This window comes from Typopeltis vanoorti, chromosome 18, assembly GCF_054136105.1.
Source record: "Typopeltis vanoorti isolate ZY-2024b chromosome 18, IOZ_Tvanoo_1.0, whole genome shotgun sequence".
NCBI lineage: Eukaryota > Metazoa > Arthropoda > Arachnida > Uropygi > Thelyphonidae > Typopeltis > Typopeltis vanoorti.
In genome coordinates, this window is record NC_143566.1 from 6225648 (window position 1) to 6244297 (window position 18650).

At 39.9% G+C, this 18650-nt stretch overlaps 1 protein-coding gene across 2 annotated transcripts in view; it reads left to right on the top strand.

Annotated features, from left to right (window-relative positions):
* The window catches only part of LOC150096472 (ephrin type-A receptor 4-A-like), a 709579-nt gene that overhangs the window by 171094 nt on the left and 519835 nt on the right, over positions 1-18650 (top strand). For both annotated transcript variants that reach the window (XM_090407961.1, XM_090407962.1), the window contains exon 3: positions 1029-1689. In XM_090407961.1, the coding sequence (XP_090264087.1) occupies positions 1029-1689 (661 nt within the window). The remainder of the gene's footprint in view (positions 1-1028; positions 1690-18650) is intronic.

An 18650-nucleotide genomic window follows, 5' to 3' on the forward strand; every position in this document is an offset into this window, starting at 1 on the left:
GTTGCATAAGGCATTGATTAAGCCACATATCGACTATTGTGCCCAGATTTGGTCACCTGGTTTTCAGAAGAATGAAGAGATGTTGGAAAGGGTCCAAAGACGACTGACTAAGGTAGTTTCTGACCTCTGGAATGTCGAGTATGAGGAAAGATTGAGAAGATGTAATTTGCAGAGTCTGCTGGACAGGAGGAAAAGGGGAGATATGATAGAGACCTATAAGTTGTAAGGGGTTGTTATAGGATCAATGCTGGAGAAATTCTACAGAAAATAGTGGGAGATCAGGGGAGACCCAGAGGTCATCCCTGGAAACTGTATAAAGAGGGTGTGAGTAGGGGAGTGAGAGGCGGGATTTTTTGTGTAGAGTTATAAATGATTTGAATGACTTGCCTAAGAGTGTGGTGTCTGTAAAGAGTTTGGGTGTGTTTAAGACATGGTAGAAGATGTGTGTGTGTGGTAAAAGGACCTCCCAGATGAGTCTTTGACTCAATGAAGTCTTGGGGTAATAATAATAATAACTTCTGAGGGGATAATTACGACTTTGAGTTTAATTATGTACAACTGGTTATCGACAACTTTTAAAGGCTTATTCTGATTTCTCTTGGATGTGTGTGTGGAACAGTTATAGACATTTGCTATTTGTTCTCAAAAACTAGTGATATTATTTAATATGTTCCTTTATTTGTGGCTTTTCCTTTTGTATTTCGTTATCTTATTTTTTACTATCTGCTTAGTACCATTTACTATTTGCTTCTACTAAGATTTATAATATTCATGGTTTATTTTATTTCATTTACGATACAGTCATTTTTTTGTTGTTGTTGTTTTAAATCACTTTTGTTTGCCTGTTTTTATTAAAGTGTACTTTCATATTTTTCCCATTATTTTTCAATGAATAGTTATCTTTTCATCTAAGTGAATGGTAAAAAAAAAATGACATTGCAGAAAATTGACATAAATAAATACATAACAATCATGATTGAATTTAGGTTCTTTTATCAATACTAATAAATGAATTTATTTATTTTTAGTGGGTAGAAGAGAGTTTTACTAACTTTGAAAAGGGAATCAATTGGAGGTCATATGTAGTCTGTGATGTAGCCTATAACAACGTTAACAACTGGTTATGGACACCTTTTATTGAGCGTGGAATAGCAAGTAGGCTGTACATAGAGGTAAAGTTTAGTGTTCGTGATTGCAATCTATTTCCTGGAATGGCTCTTTCCTGCAAAGAAACTTTTTCTTTGCTTTATTATGAGTTTGATGCTGCTACAAAAGAGGCTCCACCATGGGAACCAGATTCCTATAAACTGATAGGCCGTATTGCAGCTGATGAGGGTCGTTTCACATCTACGAGTGAAGTGATCATCAACACAGAAATCCGTAGTGTTCCTGTTTCTAAAAAAGGAGTATATTTTGCCTTTCGTGATCAAGGTGCCTGCTTATCACTGATTGCTGTTAAAATATATTATATTACATGCCCCAGTATTACAAGAAACTTTGCACACTTCCCTGAAGTTCCCACAGGTGATGAAGTTACTGCCATTCTTACAGTCACAGGACAGTGTGTATCAAATGCTGCTGCTATTGATGTGCCCAGAATGTTATGCAAAGGAGATGGAAACTGGACGTTACCATCTGGTAGTTGCAGTTGCTTAGCTGGCCACGAACCTGTTATTCAAACCTGTCAAGGTGAGTGACTCAAAGCCTTTCATGCATGTATGGACTTATTCACTATGAGGGTGTACAAAATGAAGGAACAAATTATACTTGTTTATGAATTCTTCATTTCCAGCAATATAAACACGAGTCATACATCACCTGACAAGTAAACTGTCAGATATTCAGGCACTCTATATATGCACCTCATGTAGTATGACAGATGTCAAAATTATAGCCCATTTCTTGCCAGACTCTTTGTAATGAGTCGACAGTTATTTAATTCACTGCTCTACAATTCAATGCCCAAGTTCTTGCTGTGTGGTGTGTAGGGATGGCATGCAAACAGTATCTTTAACAAATACCCAAGAATAAAAATCACAAAGTGTCAGGTCTAGGGACCTAGGTGGCCCCTTGCACAGCAAAAGATCATCTGTCTCACTTTGACCCATTTAGTGGTTAGGAAGAGTTCTATTGAGATAATTACAGACATTGTTATTATTATTATTTCCACTACCCTAAGACCCATAGATTCAAAGACTCATCTAGGAGGTCCCTTTGTCATACACACAGCTCATCATACTGCACCTTAAATACATTCAAATTCTCTGCAGACATCACACTCTCAGACAGGGCGTACAAATCATTCACAACTCTGCATACAAGAAACCTGCTTCTCACTTCCTTGTTCGCACCCTCCTTATACAGCTTCCAGAGACGACCTCTTGTTCTCCCCTAATCTCCCACCATTTTATGAAAACCCCCCTTCAACATTGATCGTATAACAATCCCTTACCAACTTGTATGCCTCTATCATATCACCCCCCCCTCTTCCTTCTATATTATGGCGAAAGTGAGGTGGTACACATTTCTTGCATGAAAATGAAGTCAGCAGAGTTGTCTTTGAGTTGAGGAAACAACTAGATTTGTAACTTTGAGGTATGACTTCCCATTTATTGTTTGCCTTAGCAAAGAAAACATGCCCATAAATTTTCCTGTGAGAAATAGCACAAAACACATTCACTTTTAGTGAGTTTCTTTCATGATCATTGTTTTTGCACATGGATGTTCTCTCCCTCAGAATTCATAACTTCACACTTGATTCATTAGAAAAAAATCAATTGTGCTTTGAAGGCATTGTTCTCCATGTCATTCAACCTTTTTACACAAAAGTCTAACATTTTTTCTTTTTCTCAGGGTGTAGTGCCCAAATTAACTGCAACTTGTAGTCTTTGATATGCAATTGTTTTCTGAGAACATGCCGTACCATTGCTTGAGGAATTCCTAATTTCTTGCTTGTGCATCTTGTGGATTTTCTTTTGCTGTCTTGTTTTTTTCAAGTGCTTACCACATTCTAGTAGCCATAGTCGGCTACTAGAATGTGGAGCAAAGTAAACTCTCATAGTTTTCCTATCAGATGATGCCAGCCTGGTTGGCCAAGTGGTTAGTGTATCTGCTCTTCAGCCAAAAGGCTGCAGGTTCTAATCCTGCTGTGGGCATGGATGTTTGATTGTCTATGAAAATACTAGTGGTGATGGTGGGTTGTAGATGATGATGATGGTAGTTGCAGTTTGTTTTAGTTGGTGGATTGAGTGGTGGAGACAGAGTTGTAGAGTAGGTGCCCTCTCTCGATGAGTCTTTGGATTCCCTGGAGGTGTCACGTAATAATAATAATAACACGTGTTTGCATTGTTAGAAATAAAAATTTCGCAAACAAGTACAATGCACTCCTTCGTTTTGAATAACCCTGTATGTATATATTTTGCATATGATTTTAGAATTACTTAATCATAATTTAATCCCATCAGAGGGTAATGTAAAGGCATGCATCATTCCATATTTGCACCCTACATAGACAGCATGACCTCTTGAAGACTGATTCATCAGACTCAATTTTAAAGTGAGTTGACTCATTTACTATTACTTTGAGTTTTTTTCAATTTCAAAAGGCTGTCTTAGGTTGAAAGGATGAAAATATCCACCTCTCCAGGGTGTCTCTCATAAAAATGAAAAATTTTTACTTTTTTCATACATATTTAGATGGTTTTTTCCCTCCAAATTTTGAGGCAATTTTTTTCATAGAAAACACACTTCGTTCAAGATGATTGACCATACATATTCCACTACATGCATAAATGAAACACACAAAAAATCAGACTCGGCAGATAAAGCAGATGACCGCCATGTTGAAAAAAAAATTAGTTTGTCTGAAAATGCAAATAAGTGTCACAAGGAGAAGTACTGGTGTATTTGAACTGGGTTATGAAAAGTTTTTTTATCCCTTAATTACATATCATGTAGATTTGTATACTACTACTTTTGTGAAATAGCCAGATTGGATATATCATTGTATCGTGGTTCTATAAGTGTTTGTTTCGTTTGTTATTTTGATTAATGATAAAAGTGAATGGTAGATGATTGGAGATGAAATAGTGATTAACCAAGGGCAGATGGGGTGGGGTGAGATGGGGAAATCATGACCAACATGTGGCTTGGGTAGGACTGGTTATAGACCTAAAAGTGAACAGTTGTTTATTACAAATGTCAGAGGTATCAGAAATAATGGTGATCAAATGATTTCAGTGATTGAGTTTATTTCACCAAGATTGTTGGAATAAGAGAAACAAGGTTGAATGAAGACAATACCTAACAGGAATAGAAATGGAAAGGTATAGTGTTTTTTGCGAGAATGGAAAGGACAAGATGGGATGGGGAGTGCTGATGATGATAGCAGGGGAATTAAGTCCACATAAGGTAGACATGAAAAGGGGGAAATAATAGTAATGGTTATGAGGCAGTATGATGTAATGTGGAGGTTGAGAGGAAGACATATTTAGTTGGATGTTGTCATAGGCCTGGGAATGTGAAGGGTGGTGATGAAGAAATGTATAAAGAACTCGGATTAGTGAACAAAGAAAGGGTAATCATTATGGATGATTTTAATTATGGTGGTATAGACTGAAATGAAGACATAGCATTTGGGAATAAGGAAAATGTATTCCTTGAGTTCTTGAGAGATAACTATCAGGCATATAAAGGATGGCATGTGAGGATCGAGAGTTTTAGATCTGATCATTTCATCAGAGGATGTAATTGTGAATGGGGTTTTGCACTTCCCTTTAGCTGGTGGAAGTAATCATGACGTGATCACCTGCATTATGGTTAGCCATGTGCAGACTTCTGTGATGAAAGGATATATGTGGAAATACAAGGCTGGTGATTATCACAAACTTAGGAGACAGCTTGGAGCTATAGCATCAAATGAGGAGTTGAGTGGTAAAGAAATACATGCTATAAATAAATAAAAAGAAAGAAAAGAAAGAAATACATAACAGCATTGATGTGTGAATGTATTCCAAAGGCCAAAAGGCTGAAGAAGGTATGTGTAAAATGAATATAAGAGGGGCATAAGCATTAAATATGGAAACAGGTAGTTGGAGGCAGTACAAGATGAATAATAATAATAATTGGTTACATGAAGATTATAAAGAACAAGCCAGGAGAGTGACTCAAAATAGGAAAACAAAAGTGCAATATGAGCAGAAATTGGCAAATCAGGTGAAGAAAAACCTTAGAGTTTTTTAGATAATGGCAAGTAAAAAAGAGAATGATCATAGTACAATGATGTTAATGGATGAAAATGGCAGAATGGTAACTGCTGCAGATGACATTATTGACATATTCAGTGATCATTTTATAATGTGTTTCATCCTGATCAGTGTGTAGTTGTGAGGAACTTAAGTGTAGAGGATATAGAAGATAATGACTTAATTGTGTGTGAGGAGCAGGTATTTAAAGAAATACATAACCTTGATGTCAGTGAGGTGATTGGATTTGATGACATATCACTATGCATCTTAAGGGAGTGTTCCAGGGAAATTGCAGTATCATTGGCATGCCTGTTTAATAAGAGTGTTACAACAGCACAGCTTCCTGGAGTGAAAGCAGGTGAAATTGTTCCACTGCATAAAGCTGGTGATAAGGTTGTGGCTTCAAAGTATACAAGGTCCGACACAAAAGCAAACAAGACTAACCTAACCCTATATCTTGGGAATGGAGAGTGGGAGGGAAGAGACAAAGGGATGGTTATAGAGCATGTTCTAACTTGTCACCGTGAGACAGGCTCAACTCCATTGCTTTACTCAGTACGAGTGGACATGTGTTCAAATATAGACTTTTTCTTACCCTTGGTTGGAAAAGGCTGTTGAGGATATCATATACTATAAATAAATAGCACACATGAATGGGTGTTAGAAAAGATCAGTAGAACCCTAAGGCTCCTTAAAGATATTGACAGAAGAAAGTTAAAATATTTTAGACACATAGAAAGGATGGAAAGGGGACTTCTCAGAACAGTAATAGAAGTATGATGGTAGAGTAGACCATCAATGTGAGGAAGGATGGTGTGTGTTTGTGTGGAGTGACTGATCTTCAGACAGTTGAGGCTGGCAGAAAAGCATACAACAGGACTACATGGCGAGGCTTGGTGTGGGACATCACTGAGCATCGGAGTGACCATACAGCATCTGTAGATGCCCAGTGAACTATAGATAAACAGACGGTCGGAAAATGTTGGAGTGCAAGAGTGAACAGCGAATTAACATAAAGTTTCTTGTGAAACTAAAGAAATCTGCAATGGAAAATTTTCAATTATTGACTAAGGCTAATACATGTGCACTAAAACATGTGCACGAGACATGCACATGTATTTGAATGGCACAAACGATTTTTGGAAGGCAGAGAAAGATGATGACCGCCCATGAACAGCAGTTACTGATGACAACATTAAAAAAGTGCGAGATATAATTCAAAAAGTCAGAAAGTTGGGTGTTCAATTTGTAGCTGAGAAAGGTTCGTTTGGACAGGGAAAGTGTTCCTTGCATTTTAACAGAAGAATTGACCATGAAAAAGTTTTGTGCAAAAATGGTTCCAAAAATGTTGTCAGATGAACAAAAAGAACATCGCAAGGAACTGTGTTTGAACCTTTTTCAACGCATTAAAGATGAACCAGATTTGATGAAGACGGTAATTACTTGTGATGAAACTTGGATATTTACGTATGATCTGTAAAACCGAGCAACAATTAATGCAGTGGAAGTCAGCAATATCTCCAAGGCCTAAAAATGCCTGCATGAGTCGTTAGAAGTTCAAGGCCATGTTGTTTATTTTCTTCAATATCCAGGATATTGTAATGGCAGAGTGGGTTTCCAGTGGCCAGCCAGTACACTAGCAGTATTACCTTGAAGTCTTGATGAAATTGCACGAACGCATGAGAAGGAAATGCCTAGAATTGTGGAGAAATGGTTGGATTTTGCACTAAGACAAAGCATCAGCCAACAACGCTTTGTCTGTGAAGCAGTTTTTAGCTAATCATGTAGCAATAAGGGAATGGAATTTCTAGAATTCTCGAAGGACAAATCTCCTAGGCAACATGTAATAGAGGGAACAAGAGGTTCAAGAGTTTTGGATTTAGTCATAGCATCAGAGGAGTTGATAATAACTGAGATGACATATCTCCCACTAGTTGGAGAGAGTGACCATGTGGTTTTGACTTCGAAGATGAATAGACATGCAGGAATCTCAAAGAGATGGGAACATATGTGGAATTATAAGGCAGGTGATTTATAATAGTCTTAGACATCAACTTGGGGAAGTTTCATGGAGGGAGGAATTGAGAGGCTGGGATATCATTAGTGCTTGGGAAATTGTGAAGGAATATTTGTTAGCAGCAATAGTAAGCTGTATTTCACAAGTGAAGAAGACGACACAAATTGGTGTAAGGTGGACGACAAGCAATATTAAAGAGGAACTGCATGTGAAAAAGAGGCTATGGAAGAGATATATACGGAGACAGGTGAAGAGCAGATGCATGAAGAATATAAGACACAGGGCAGCAGAGTGACTAATATGGTAAGGAAGCGAAACTGGAATATGAGAAGCCCTAAGATCCAAAGAAAATTCCAGAGAATTTTTTAGCTAGTAGTAGACCAGTAGTAGGAGAAATGATTGTGGAAGAATGACATTGTGGAATAGAAATGGGAATAGAGTGACTGATGCAGAGAACATAGTGGAATTGTCCAATGAACACTTTATTGGAGCATTTCATCCTGGAGGAAAAAATGTTAATACTATAGGATAGTGCAAGTTTGAGGTTTAGAGGTGCAGGAAGAGAGTGTGTTCCAAATACTGAGTACGCTGGATGTCAGTAAAACTGTGGCAATGGATGGTATTTCACCACAAGTTTTGAGAGAATGTGCTAAAGAACTGACAGCTCTTTTGCCCTTACTTTTCACTGAAAATCTAGCTACGGGAAAGGTGCCCAGGTAATGGATGGAAGATAAGATAGTGTCATTGCATAAGGTTGGTAGTCGACTGAAAGTGTCTAATTATAGGCCAGTTTGTGTGTCATCAGTAGTTGTTAAGAGTCAACATGGATTTGTTTAGGGGTGCTCTTGTTTTAGTAATATGCTAACCTTTTATAATAAAGTTACAAGAGCAGTAGATGAGGGAAAGGCATATACTGCCATTTTCTTGGATTTAGCAAAGGCATTTGATGGGATTCCATATGATAAGCTGATATTTAAGTTGCAGCACATGTGTTTGGATTTCAGGTTGGTAAACTGGATTCAGGATTTGCTGTCCAATAGGTATCAGAGAGTTGTGTATGGTGGGGCAGTTTCAAGGATGCAGAGGGTTACAAGTGCGGTTCCCACAGGGCTCAGTACTGGGATCTATATTGTTAAACCTTTATATCAATGACATTGTCAGTGGATTGCAGGAGGATATTCAGTTGTTTGTGGATGATGTGAAGCTGGGAAGGTTTATATGTAATAGTGCTGATGTGGTAGTCCTGCAGGAGGATTTGAATAAGCTAGATAGATGGGCAAATGAATGAGGGTGTCGGTTTATTGCAGTAAAATGTAAGGTCTTGAGGTTTGGGACACATCAATGAGATACTGCATACTCTATTGGAGAAAGTAGGGGAGACGAGATCTGGGGTTGATGATTGATAGAAACCTGAAATTTAGGGGACATATTGTAAAGGTGGTGAAGGTAACACAGAGGATTGCTGCAATAAGGAGAATGACGCTGACCTGCAGAGATAAGAGTTATCATTCCGTTGTATAAGACCCTGATCAGACCACACTTACTATTGTTCTCAGATTTTGTCCCCAGGATTTGAAGGGTATAAATTAACTGTCGGAAAGGGTACAAAGGCAGATAACAAAGACATTTTCAGGACCATACAATGTTAGTTTTGAGGATCGGCTGAGGAAATGTGGACTGCAGGGTTTGGTGGATAGAAGGACAGGTGATATGATTGAGTGATGACAAGGGCCATCCCTGGAATTTACGAACGGAAATTGTGAGCAAGAGGGTTAGGAGTGGTTTCTTTGCATGGAGGGTGGTTGAACCTTGGAATGCATTGTCTGATAAAGTGGTCAGAGTGAGAACAGTCAATGAGTTTAAGGAGTGGTATGATAGACATTTTGTTTCCTAGGTGGGACATCCCACGATGAGTCTTGATAGACTTGTGTTTCCTTGGAAGTACCTCCCTATGAGTCTTTCAACTACTTGGAGAGGCTTAAATAATAATAATAACAACAACATCACTATGCTTGAGCACCCACTCTATTCGCCAGGCCTGGCTCCCTGTGTCTTCTACCTCTTCCCAAAGATCAAGTAGGTGCTCAAAGGAATCCATTTTTTGTCGGTAGAAGATGTGAAAGCAAAAATGGCAGAGATCCTCAACAGCCTTTTAAAAAATGATCTGCAGAATGGCTTTGAACATTGGCAGCATTGTATGCAGCTGTGTGCCAACTCAAATGGGAACTATTTTGAAGGAGATCATAGTTGATTTTTTCAATTTGTTAAATAAAAAGCGATATAGGCACAGTTTTGTTTTTTCTGTGTCAGACCTTCTAGGCTAATCTGTATATTTGGAGTAGTGGGAAAGGAGATTGGTGAGAAGTAGGATACAGAAATGGATTGATAACAGCAATATTCTCTGTGATTATTTTCCAAATGCTTTTGACCAACTATCACACGACCAGCTGGTAAATAAATGAAATGGATGGGATTGGATAACAGACTTCTGAGTTGAATCAGTAATTGTCTGTCATATAGGTAACAGAAGATTGCATATGGGGGGTACAGTATCCTCAAAAAGAGAAGGTCACTAGTGGTGTACTGCAAGGTCAGTTTTGGGACCATTGTTGTTAATTTTGTATATTATTATTACCCCAAGACCTCATGGAGTCAAAGAATCATCTGGGAGGTCCTTTTATCACACATACATCTCATCATACTGTGTCTTAAACACACTCAAACTCCTTGCAGACACCACACTCTCAGGCAAGACATTCCAATCATTCACAACTCTACGTGAAAAAAACCTGCCTCTCACTCCCCTACTCACACCCTCTTTATACAGTTTCCAGGGATGACCTCTGGTTTTCCCCTGATTTCCCACTATTCTCTGTAGAACTTCTCCACCATTGGAGAAGTTCTACAACTTCTCCATCTTATAACAATCCCTTATCAACTTGTAGGTCTCTATCATATCTCCCATCTTCCTCCTCCTCTCCACCAGACTCTGCAAATTACATCTTCTCAATCTTTCCTCATACTCAACATTCCAAAGGTCAGAAACTACCTTAGTCAGTCGCCTTTGGACCCTTTCCAACATTTCTTCATCCTTCTGAAAACCCGGTGACCAAATCTGGGCACAATAGTCCATGTGTGGCCTTATCAAAGCCTTATACAACGGAACAAGAATCTCCCTATTTCTACCCGTCAGTGTCCTTCACATCATTCCCAGAAGCCTTTGTGTTGTCTTCACAATTTTGGTAATGTGTCCCCTGAATTTTAGATCCTTATCCACTGTCACCCCCAGATCTCTTATTTCCAATACCTCCAAGAATATATTCTCACCAAGCATAAATTCTGCATCCCATCTTTGTTTTCCAAATTTTAAAACCTTACATTTTGCAACATTGAACTCACATCTCCCCCATTTCCGTTCCCAATCGCTTAATTTATTCAAGTCTTCTTGCAAGGCCACAACATCCTCACTACTATTTATGGTTGGTCCCAACTTTGCATCGGGGGAGTACCAGAGGTCATCCAGGGATGACCTCTGGTACTCCCCTGATACTATTTTCTGTAGAACTTCTCCAGCATTGATCCTATAACAACCTCTTACCAACTTGTATCCACCAGACTCTGCAAATTGCATCTTCTCAATCTTTCCTCATACTCGACATTCCAGAGGTCAGAAACTACTTTAGTCAGTCGCCGTTGGACCCTTTCCGACATCTCTTCATCCTTCTGAAAACCAGGTGACCAAATCTGGGTACAATAGTCCATGTGTGGCCTAATCAAAGCCTTATACAACGGAACAAGAATCTCCCTACTTCTACACACCACTGTCCTCCGCATCATTGCCAGAAGTCTTTGTGTTGTCTTCACAATTTTGGCTATGTATCCCCTGAATTTCAGATCCTTATCCACTATCACCCCCAGATCTCTAATTTCTTCCACCTCCAACAATGTGTCCTCACCAAGCATAAATTCTGCATCTCATCTTTGTTTTTAAAATTTTAAAACCTTACATTTTGCAACATTGAGCTCGCATCCCCATTTCCGTGCCCAATCACTCAATTTATTCAAGTCTTCTTGCAAGGTCACAACATCCTCACTACTCTTCATGGTTCGTCCCAACTTTGCATCTTCTGCAAACAACAGAATATCCTCATCCAGATCTTCACCTATATCATTTACATACAAGTTAAACAGTAATGACCCTAAAACTGATCCCTGAGGCAGTCCAGTAGTGACTTTCCTTTTCCTGAATATCGCACCCCCATACACAACTTGTTGATACCTATCAGACAGCCAGTCTCCAATCCAATGCACTAATCTAATATCCAACCCCATCTGCTCTAGTTTGACTGTCAACTTATCATGAGGTACTCTATCAAAAGCTTTTGCAAAATCCAAGTATATTACTGTGTATCCTTCTCCTCTGTCCAAGGAAGCAGTCACTTTATTGTAATAAGTAAGTAGATTACTAAAACATGACCTCCCTTTAGCAAATCCATGCTGTCCATCAAAGATGATATCATTGTTGTCAACCCAACACTGGATCCTGGTTCTCACAAGCTTCTCCAACAACTTAACCACAACACCTGACACAGAGATAGACTTATAGTTTGATGCTTGAGTTCGATCACCTACTTTATGAACTGGCACAATCTTGCCCTCCTTCCACTCCTTAGAACTTGACCAAGTGCAAGACTCGTATTAAAAAAATATGTCAAGGCAGGTGTCAACTCCCTGGCACGTTTCTTCAGAATATGCGGTGATATATTATCAAGTCCCACAGCCTTATTTACATCTAGTTTATTCAGCTCCCCCAAACACCTCCTGCTCACTTACAGTCAGTCTCTCCTCCCCATCATCAACTGCTCTCAATCTCTCCATGAAGTCACATTCACAAGATTGAAAGATCTTTATGAACTGCTCGTTAAGTATCTCCACCACACATTCCGCAACAGCTGTCTTTATACCATTTTCTCCAATCAGTGTCATCCTTCCATAATCATTCTTTCTTTTGCTGGCTACATATTGAAAGAACTGCCTAGGATTCTTTTGACTTCATTAGCTAACTTCTGTTCATACCTCTCTTTAGCTACTCTCACCAACCAAGTCACTCTCCTTGCCACGTCTTTGTAGGCCTCATGGAATTGGTTATTTCCACTTCGCTTATGATGCCTCCACAATGCCTTCCTTCTCTGTATCGCATGCTTAATATATTTATTCATCCATCTCACACCTACCTTATTTAACCTTCTCACCCTTGGAATACATTTAGCATTGCATCTACTAGATAGTTTTTGAAAATCCCCCAAGGTGCACTGATCTCTTTATCAGCTAACTCCTCATTCCATGCTACACCCACAAGCTGTCTCCTGAGCTCTTCATAATCACCCCCTGTTTGTAGTTCCACATATACCCTTTTCTCACAATGCTGACAACCCCTCAGGTAATCATCTCATGGTCATTCTCACTAATTGGTGGATGATTTGACACCTCATTTATAATTACATCCTCTGATGAGATGACCAAATCCAAGACCCTCAATCCTCACGTGTCCTCTGTTACATACTGTCTGAGGTCATTATCCTTCAAAAACTCGAGGAACTCATTTTCTTTACTTCCAGTTGCTATCTCATCATTCCAGTCTATATTGCCATAATTAAAATTGCCCATAATCATCACCCTTTTCTTATTTGCTTGGCTAATTTGACTATACATTTTACTATCACCACCATCCACATCACCAGGTCTATAACAACATCCCACCAAATATTTGATTCTATTTACCTCTATCTCACACCATACTGCCTCAAAACCACTGGCCCTATTTCCCTCTTGCATCCCTACCTTGTATGGACAGAACTCTTTCTCTATCATCAATAGCGCCCCCTTCCCTTTACACCCCTTTTATCCTCACGAAACATATCATACCCTTCCATCTCTATTCCTGTCAGGATGTCATCCTCATCTAACCATGTCTCACTTATTCCGACAATCTTTGGGTGAACAGACGCAATTAGCAACTATTTCATTTGAATTGTTCCTTATTCTTCTAGCATTGGTATACAAACACAACAGCTCCTTTCTCGATCTACAGCTAGTTCCACTGATACCACTCATTCGATGTGATCTCTCCGTGCTAGACTGGGGCCGTTTCCCTTTCTGCTTCTTCATTTCAGAACCCTTTTGAATTCCAACTGTTTCCTCTTGATTCCTGGTCATCCCATTCCTTTCTGCCTACACATGCTCTCACCTCCTCTTGGAGCATCCACCTTTCTCATGCTGTGTACCCCTGTCCACCCTGAGCCTCCCCATTTCCCTGCTCCTCTTGCACACCCATTGTCTCATTTTCTATACTCATACCACTCACTTCCCCATTCATAACCACTTCTTCAATCTTTCCTGTCTTACTCTCCTGCTCTTCCACATCACTCCCCTCTCAATCTGATTCATTTCTCTACCTTCCAGCAGCAGTCTCTCCAAGCGACTCACACCATAACCACTCAAATGCAGTCCATCGCTCCCATATTAATGATATTGGGGTGCGTTTAACTAGTGATATGCAGCTGTTTGCAGATGATGCAAGATTGGAGAGAGCAATGCAGAGTCAAAGTGATGTTATGTCAGGAGGACTTCAATAGATTGCATGAATGAATAGGTAAGTGGAATTATCAGTTCAGTGTTGCAAAGTGTAAGGATTTGAGATTTGGTAAGCAACGATGGGATGCAGAGTATACACTTGGTGGGGAAACTTTATAGTAGGTAGAGGAAATGAGACATCTGGGAGTGGTGACACACGGACCAGAAATTCAGCAGCCACATTGCAGAAGTTGTAAAGATGTCACATCGGATAATGGCAGTGATGCAGAGGATGCTGATATGCAGAAATAGATCAGGCCTAATATGGATTATAGTGCAGAGAAATGGTCACTGGGTTTCCATTACAATGATAATATATTAGAAATGGTCTAGAAAAAGATTCATAAAGATGGTCAATAATCTTTGGATTGTGGAGTATGAGATCAGATTGAGAGAATGTACATTACAAACCCTCATGAAGAGATAGAGGAGATGGGATATGATTGAGTTGAGATATATAAGTCAATCAGGGGTCATTATCATGTTGACACAGAAGAGCTTGTTCATAGAATTGGAGAGCGGGGTAGAACAACAGGCCATCTATGGAAACTGTATCATGATGGTGTGAAGAGAGGAATAAAGATAAGGTTCTTTACATAGAGAATGGTTGGTGAGTGGAGTGCATTACCAGAGTGTTGTGAACACATTGAATCAATTTAAGGCATGTTTGAATGAGCTTTGTGTGTGATAGTGTGTGACAACCATGGAGTCAGAGACTCATCATGAGAGGAGGACTTATCATGGAAGGCCTCCATGGAGTCAAAAGACTCATCGTGGGTGGTCCTTCCTAAGAAACACAAAGTCTATCAAGACTCATTGAGGAGAGGTCCCCCCCAAAGCAACACAAAGTCTATCATACCACTCCTTGAACTCATTGACCGTTCTTGCTCTCACCACTCCATCAGGCAATGCATTCCATGGTTCAACCACCCTCTATGCAAAGAAACCACTCCTTACCCTCTTGCTCACAGTTTCCTTTCGTAACTTCCAGGGATGGCCTCTTGTTATCACTCCTTCCTGCTGTTCAACCAAGCGAAAGAACTCCCCAGTGTCAACCCTGTAACCACCTCTCAAGAGTTTAAAAGTCTCAATCATATCACCTCTCCTTCTTCTATCCACCAAACTCTGCAGTCCACATTCCCTCAGCCGATCCTCATAACTATCATTGTACAGTCCTGAAACCATCTTTGTTATCCACCTTTGTACCCTTTAGACAATTAATTTATCCCTTTCAAATCGTGGGGAAAAAATATGAGAACAATAGTCTAAGTGTGGTCTGATCAGAGTCTTATACAACGGAATGATAACTCTTATCTCTGCAGGTCAACATCATTCCTATTATTGCAGCAATCCTCTGTGTTACCTTCACCACCTTTGCAATATGTCTCCTAAATTTCAGGTTTCTATCAATCATCAACCCCAGAGCTCTTGTCTCCCCTACTTCCTCCAGTATAACTCCTCCCACAAAGTATGCAGCATCTCATCGATGTTTCCCAAACCTCAAGACCTTACATTTTGCTGCATTAAACCAAATCCCAATTCATTTGCCCATCTATCTAGCTTATTCAAATCCTCTTGCAGGACTGCCCCATCGGCACTGTTACTAATAATCCTTCCCAGCTTCGCATCATCTGCAAACAACTGAATATCCCCTTGCAATCCACTGGCAATGTCATTGATATAAAGGTTAAACAATATAGGTCCCGGTACTGAGCCCTGTGGGACCCCACTTGTAACCCTCCGCTTCCTTGAAACTGCCCCACCATACACAAATCGCTGATACCTATCGGACAGCCAATCCTGAATCCAGTTGACCAATCTAACATCCAGACCCATGTGCTGCAACTTAAATATCAGCTTATCATGTGGCACTCTGTCAAATGCCTTTGCTAAGTCTAAGAAAATGGCATTATATGCCTTTTCCTCATCTAATGCTCTTGTAACTTTATCATAAAAGGCTAGCATATTGCTAAAACAAGAGCATCCCTTCACAAATGCATGTTGACACTCACAAATAACATTACCTTCATTTTCCCAATGCTGTGTACGGTCCTTCACTACTTTCTCCAAGATCTTACTGATTACTAATGACACACATACTGGTCTATAATTAGACTCTTCCAGTCTGCTACAGCCCTTATGCAATGGCACTATCTTACCTTCCTTCCATTCCATGGGCACCTTTGCAGCAGCTTTTGATCTGGCCTTTCATCGAAAAGCCAGATCGAAGGCACTGTCAGTTCCCTAGCACATTCTCTCAAACCTCGTGGTGAAATACCATCCAGTCCCACAGCTTTACTGATATCCAGAGTACTCAGTATTTGAAACACACTCTCCTACTGTACCTGTAAACCTTGAACCTGCCCTATCCCTTTAGCATTAAAACTGACTCCTCCAGGATGAAATACCCCAATAAAGTGTTAATTGAACAATTCTAATATATCTGCTGCATCAGTCACTCTATTCCCATTTTTATCCCACAATATCATTCTTCCACAGTCATTTCTCCTCCTACTGACCACATATCTAAAAACTTCCCTAGGAATTTCTTTGGATTTTAGGGCTAATCTCCTCTCATATTCCAGTTTCATCTTCCTTACCATACTAGTCACTCTTCTGGCCTGTGTCTTATACTCTTCATGCATCTTCTCTTCTCCTGTCTCCTTATATCCCTTCCGCAGCCTTTTTTTCACATGCAATTCCTGTTTAATATTGTTTGTCATCCACTTTACTCCAAATTGTGTCCTCTTGTTCACTCATGGTATGCAGCTTACAATTGCTGCTAACAAATATTCTTTCATAATTTCCCATGCACTAATGATATCCTGGCCTTCCAATTCCTCCCTCCATGAAACTTCTCAAAGTTGATGTCTTAGACTATTATAATCACCTGCCTTATAATTCCACGTATGTTCCCATCTCTTTGATACTCCTGCATGTCTCTTCATTTTCCAACTCAAAACCATATGGTCACTCTCTCGAACTGGTGGGAGAGATGTCATCTCAGTTATTATCAACTCTTCTGATGCTATAACCAAATCCAAAACTCTTGAAACTCTTGTTCCCTCTATTACATGTTGCCTAAGACATTTGTCCCTGAAGATTTCTAGAAATTCTATTCCCTTATTGCTACATGCATCTTCCTCTCCCCAGTTTATACTGTTTTATACTACTGTAGTTAAAATCTTCCAATACAATCATTCTTCTTGCACTTGCCAAACTCAACTGTCTAAACATTTTCTGGTCTCCACCCTCTGTACTCCTAGGTCTGTAGCAACACCCCACTAAATATCCTGTCTTGCTCACTTCTACCTCACACCATATGCTTTCAAAATTATTAGTGTCACTGCCTTCCAAAGTCTCCCCTCTTAGAGGACATAGGTCGTCACTTATCATAAGCAGTACTCCACCTCCATGCTTTCCCCTCCTATCCAGATGAAAAATGCTATACCCAGCGACTTCTATTCCTGTTGTTATATCCCCTTCTGTCAACTATGTCTCAGTGATCGCAATAATTTTTTGCCAGGCTGATGCTATCTGTGCCACCAATTCCTCTCCCTTATTCCAGATACTCCTGGCATTAGTATAAAGTATATAAATGCCATTGTTTCTATACCCAGCATAATCCCTTCTAGAGTCTACTGGGCTCAGTGTTACTTGACATCGTCTCCCATCTCCCAAGTACCCATTCCCACAAGAGGCCACCCCCAGCTACCATCCTCCCTGGGACACACTGACTTTTTCAGAACAGCAATCTCTCAAGATGCCTACATCCTTCCTCATTCAAATGTAAGTGGTCTTTTGCATACAATTCCTCTCTGTCCTCAAACGCACCCCAAGCATCTACATATTCCAGCTCTCTCTTTTCAGACATTCTAGCTATTATGTCATTCAATATTATCATACCTAGGCAACACACACACTATCTTTCCTTTCTGTGTCTTCTTTCGTACCACCTCAAGCAAGAATCTCATATCTCTTGCTGCCCTATTTACACCACCACTCAAGTTATTTGTTCTCACCATCACAATCATCTCATCCACCATTTCACCTCTCTTAACTGCCAAAGCCACCCTTTCTACTGTTCCTCCTGGCAAACACTCCTCACACATCCTATCTTGAACACCACGGATCATTGAGTTATCATACATTATACCCCTTACCATTCCCTCTCTCCTATAGTGTCCATTTTCACCTCTTCTTTCATTTCCATACCTCTCTCTGATTCCATCTCTCCTACTGTTTCTATTTTCTCCTCTTCTAGCACTCCCATACCTCTCTCTCATTCCATTCTCTCCTCTTCTAGCACTGCCATACCTCTCTCTCATTCCGTCTCTCCTACTGTTTCCATTTTCTCCTCTTCTAGCATTTCCATACCTCTCTCTCATTCCATCTCTCCTACTGTTTCCATTCTCTCCTCTTCTGGCATTCCCATACCTCTCTCTGATTCCCTCTCTCCTACTGTTTCCATTTTCTCCTCTTCTAGCACTGCCATACCTCTCTCTCATTCCGTTTCGCCTTCTGTTTCCATTCTTTCCTCTTCTAGCACTTCCATACCTCTCTCTCCTGTTTCCATTTTCTCTGTTTCCATTTCCATATCCAATTCCATTCTCTCCTCTTTTATCATTCACAAATTTCTCTCCTCTTCTATTATTCCCAAAAACTCTCTCTCTCTCTCTCCCCTACTCCGATTTGCCTTGCATTTATCTGTTCCATTCTTCTAATCTCATCTTTCATACTCATCATACTTCTCC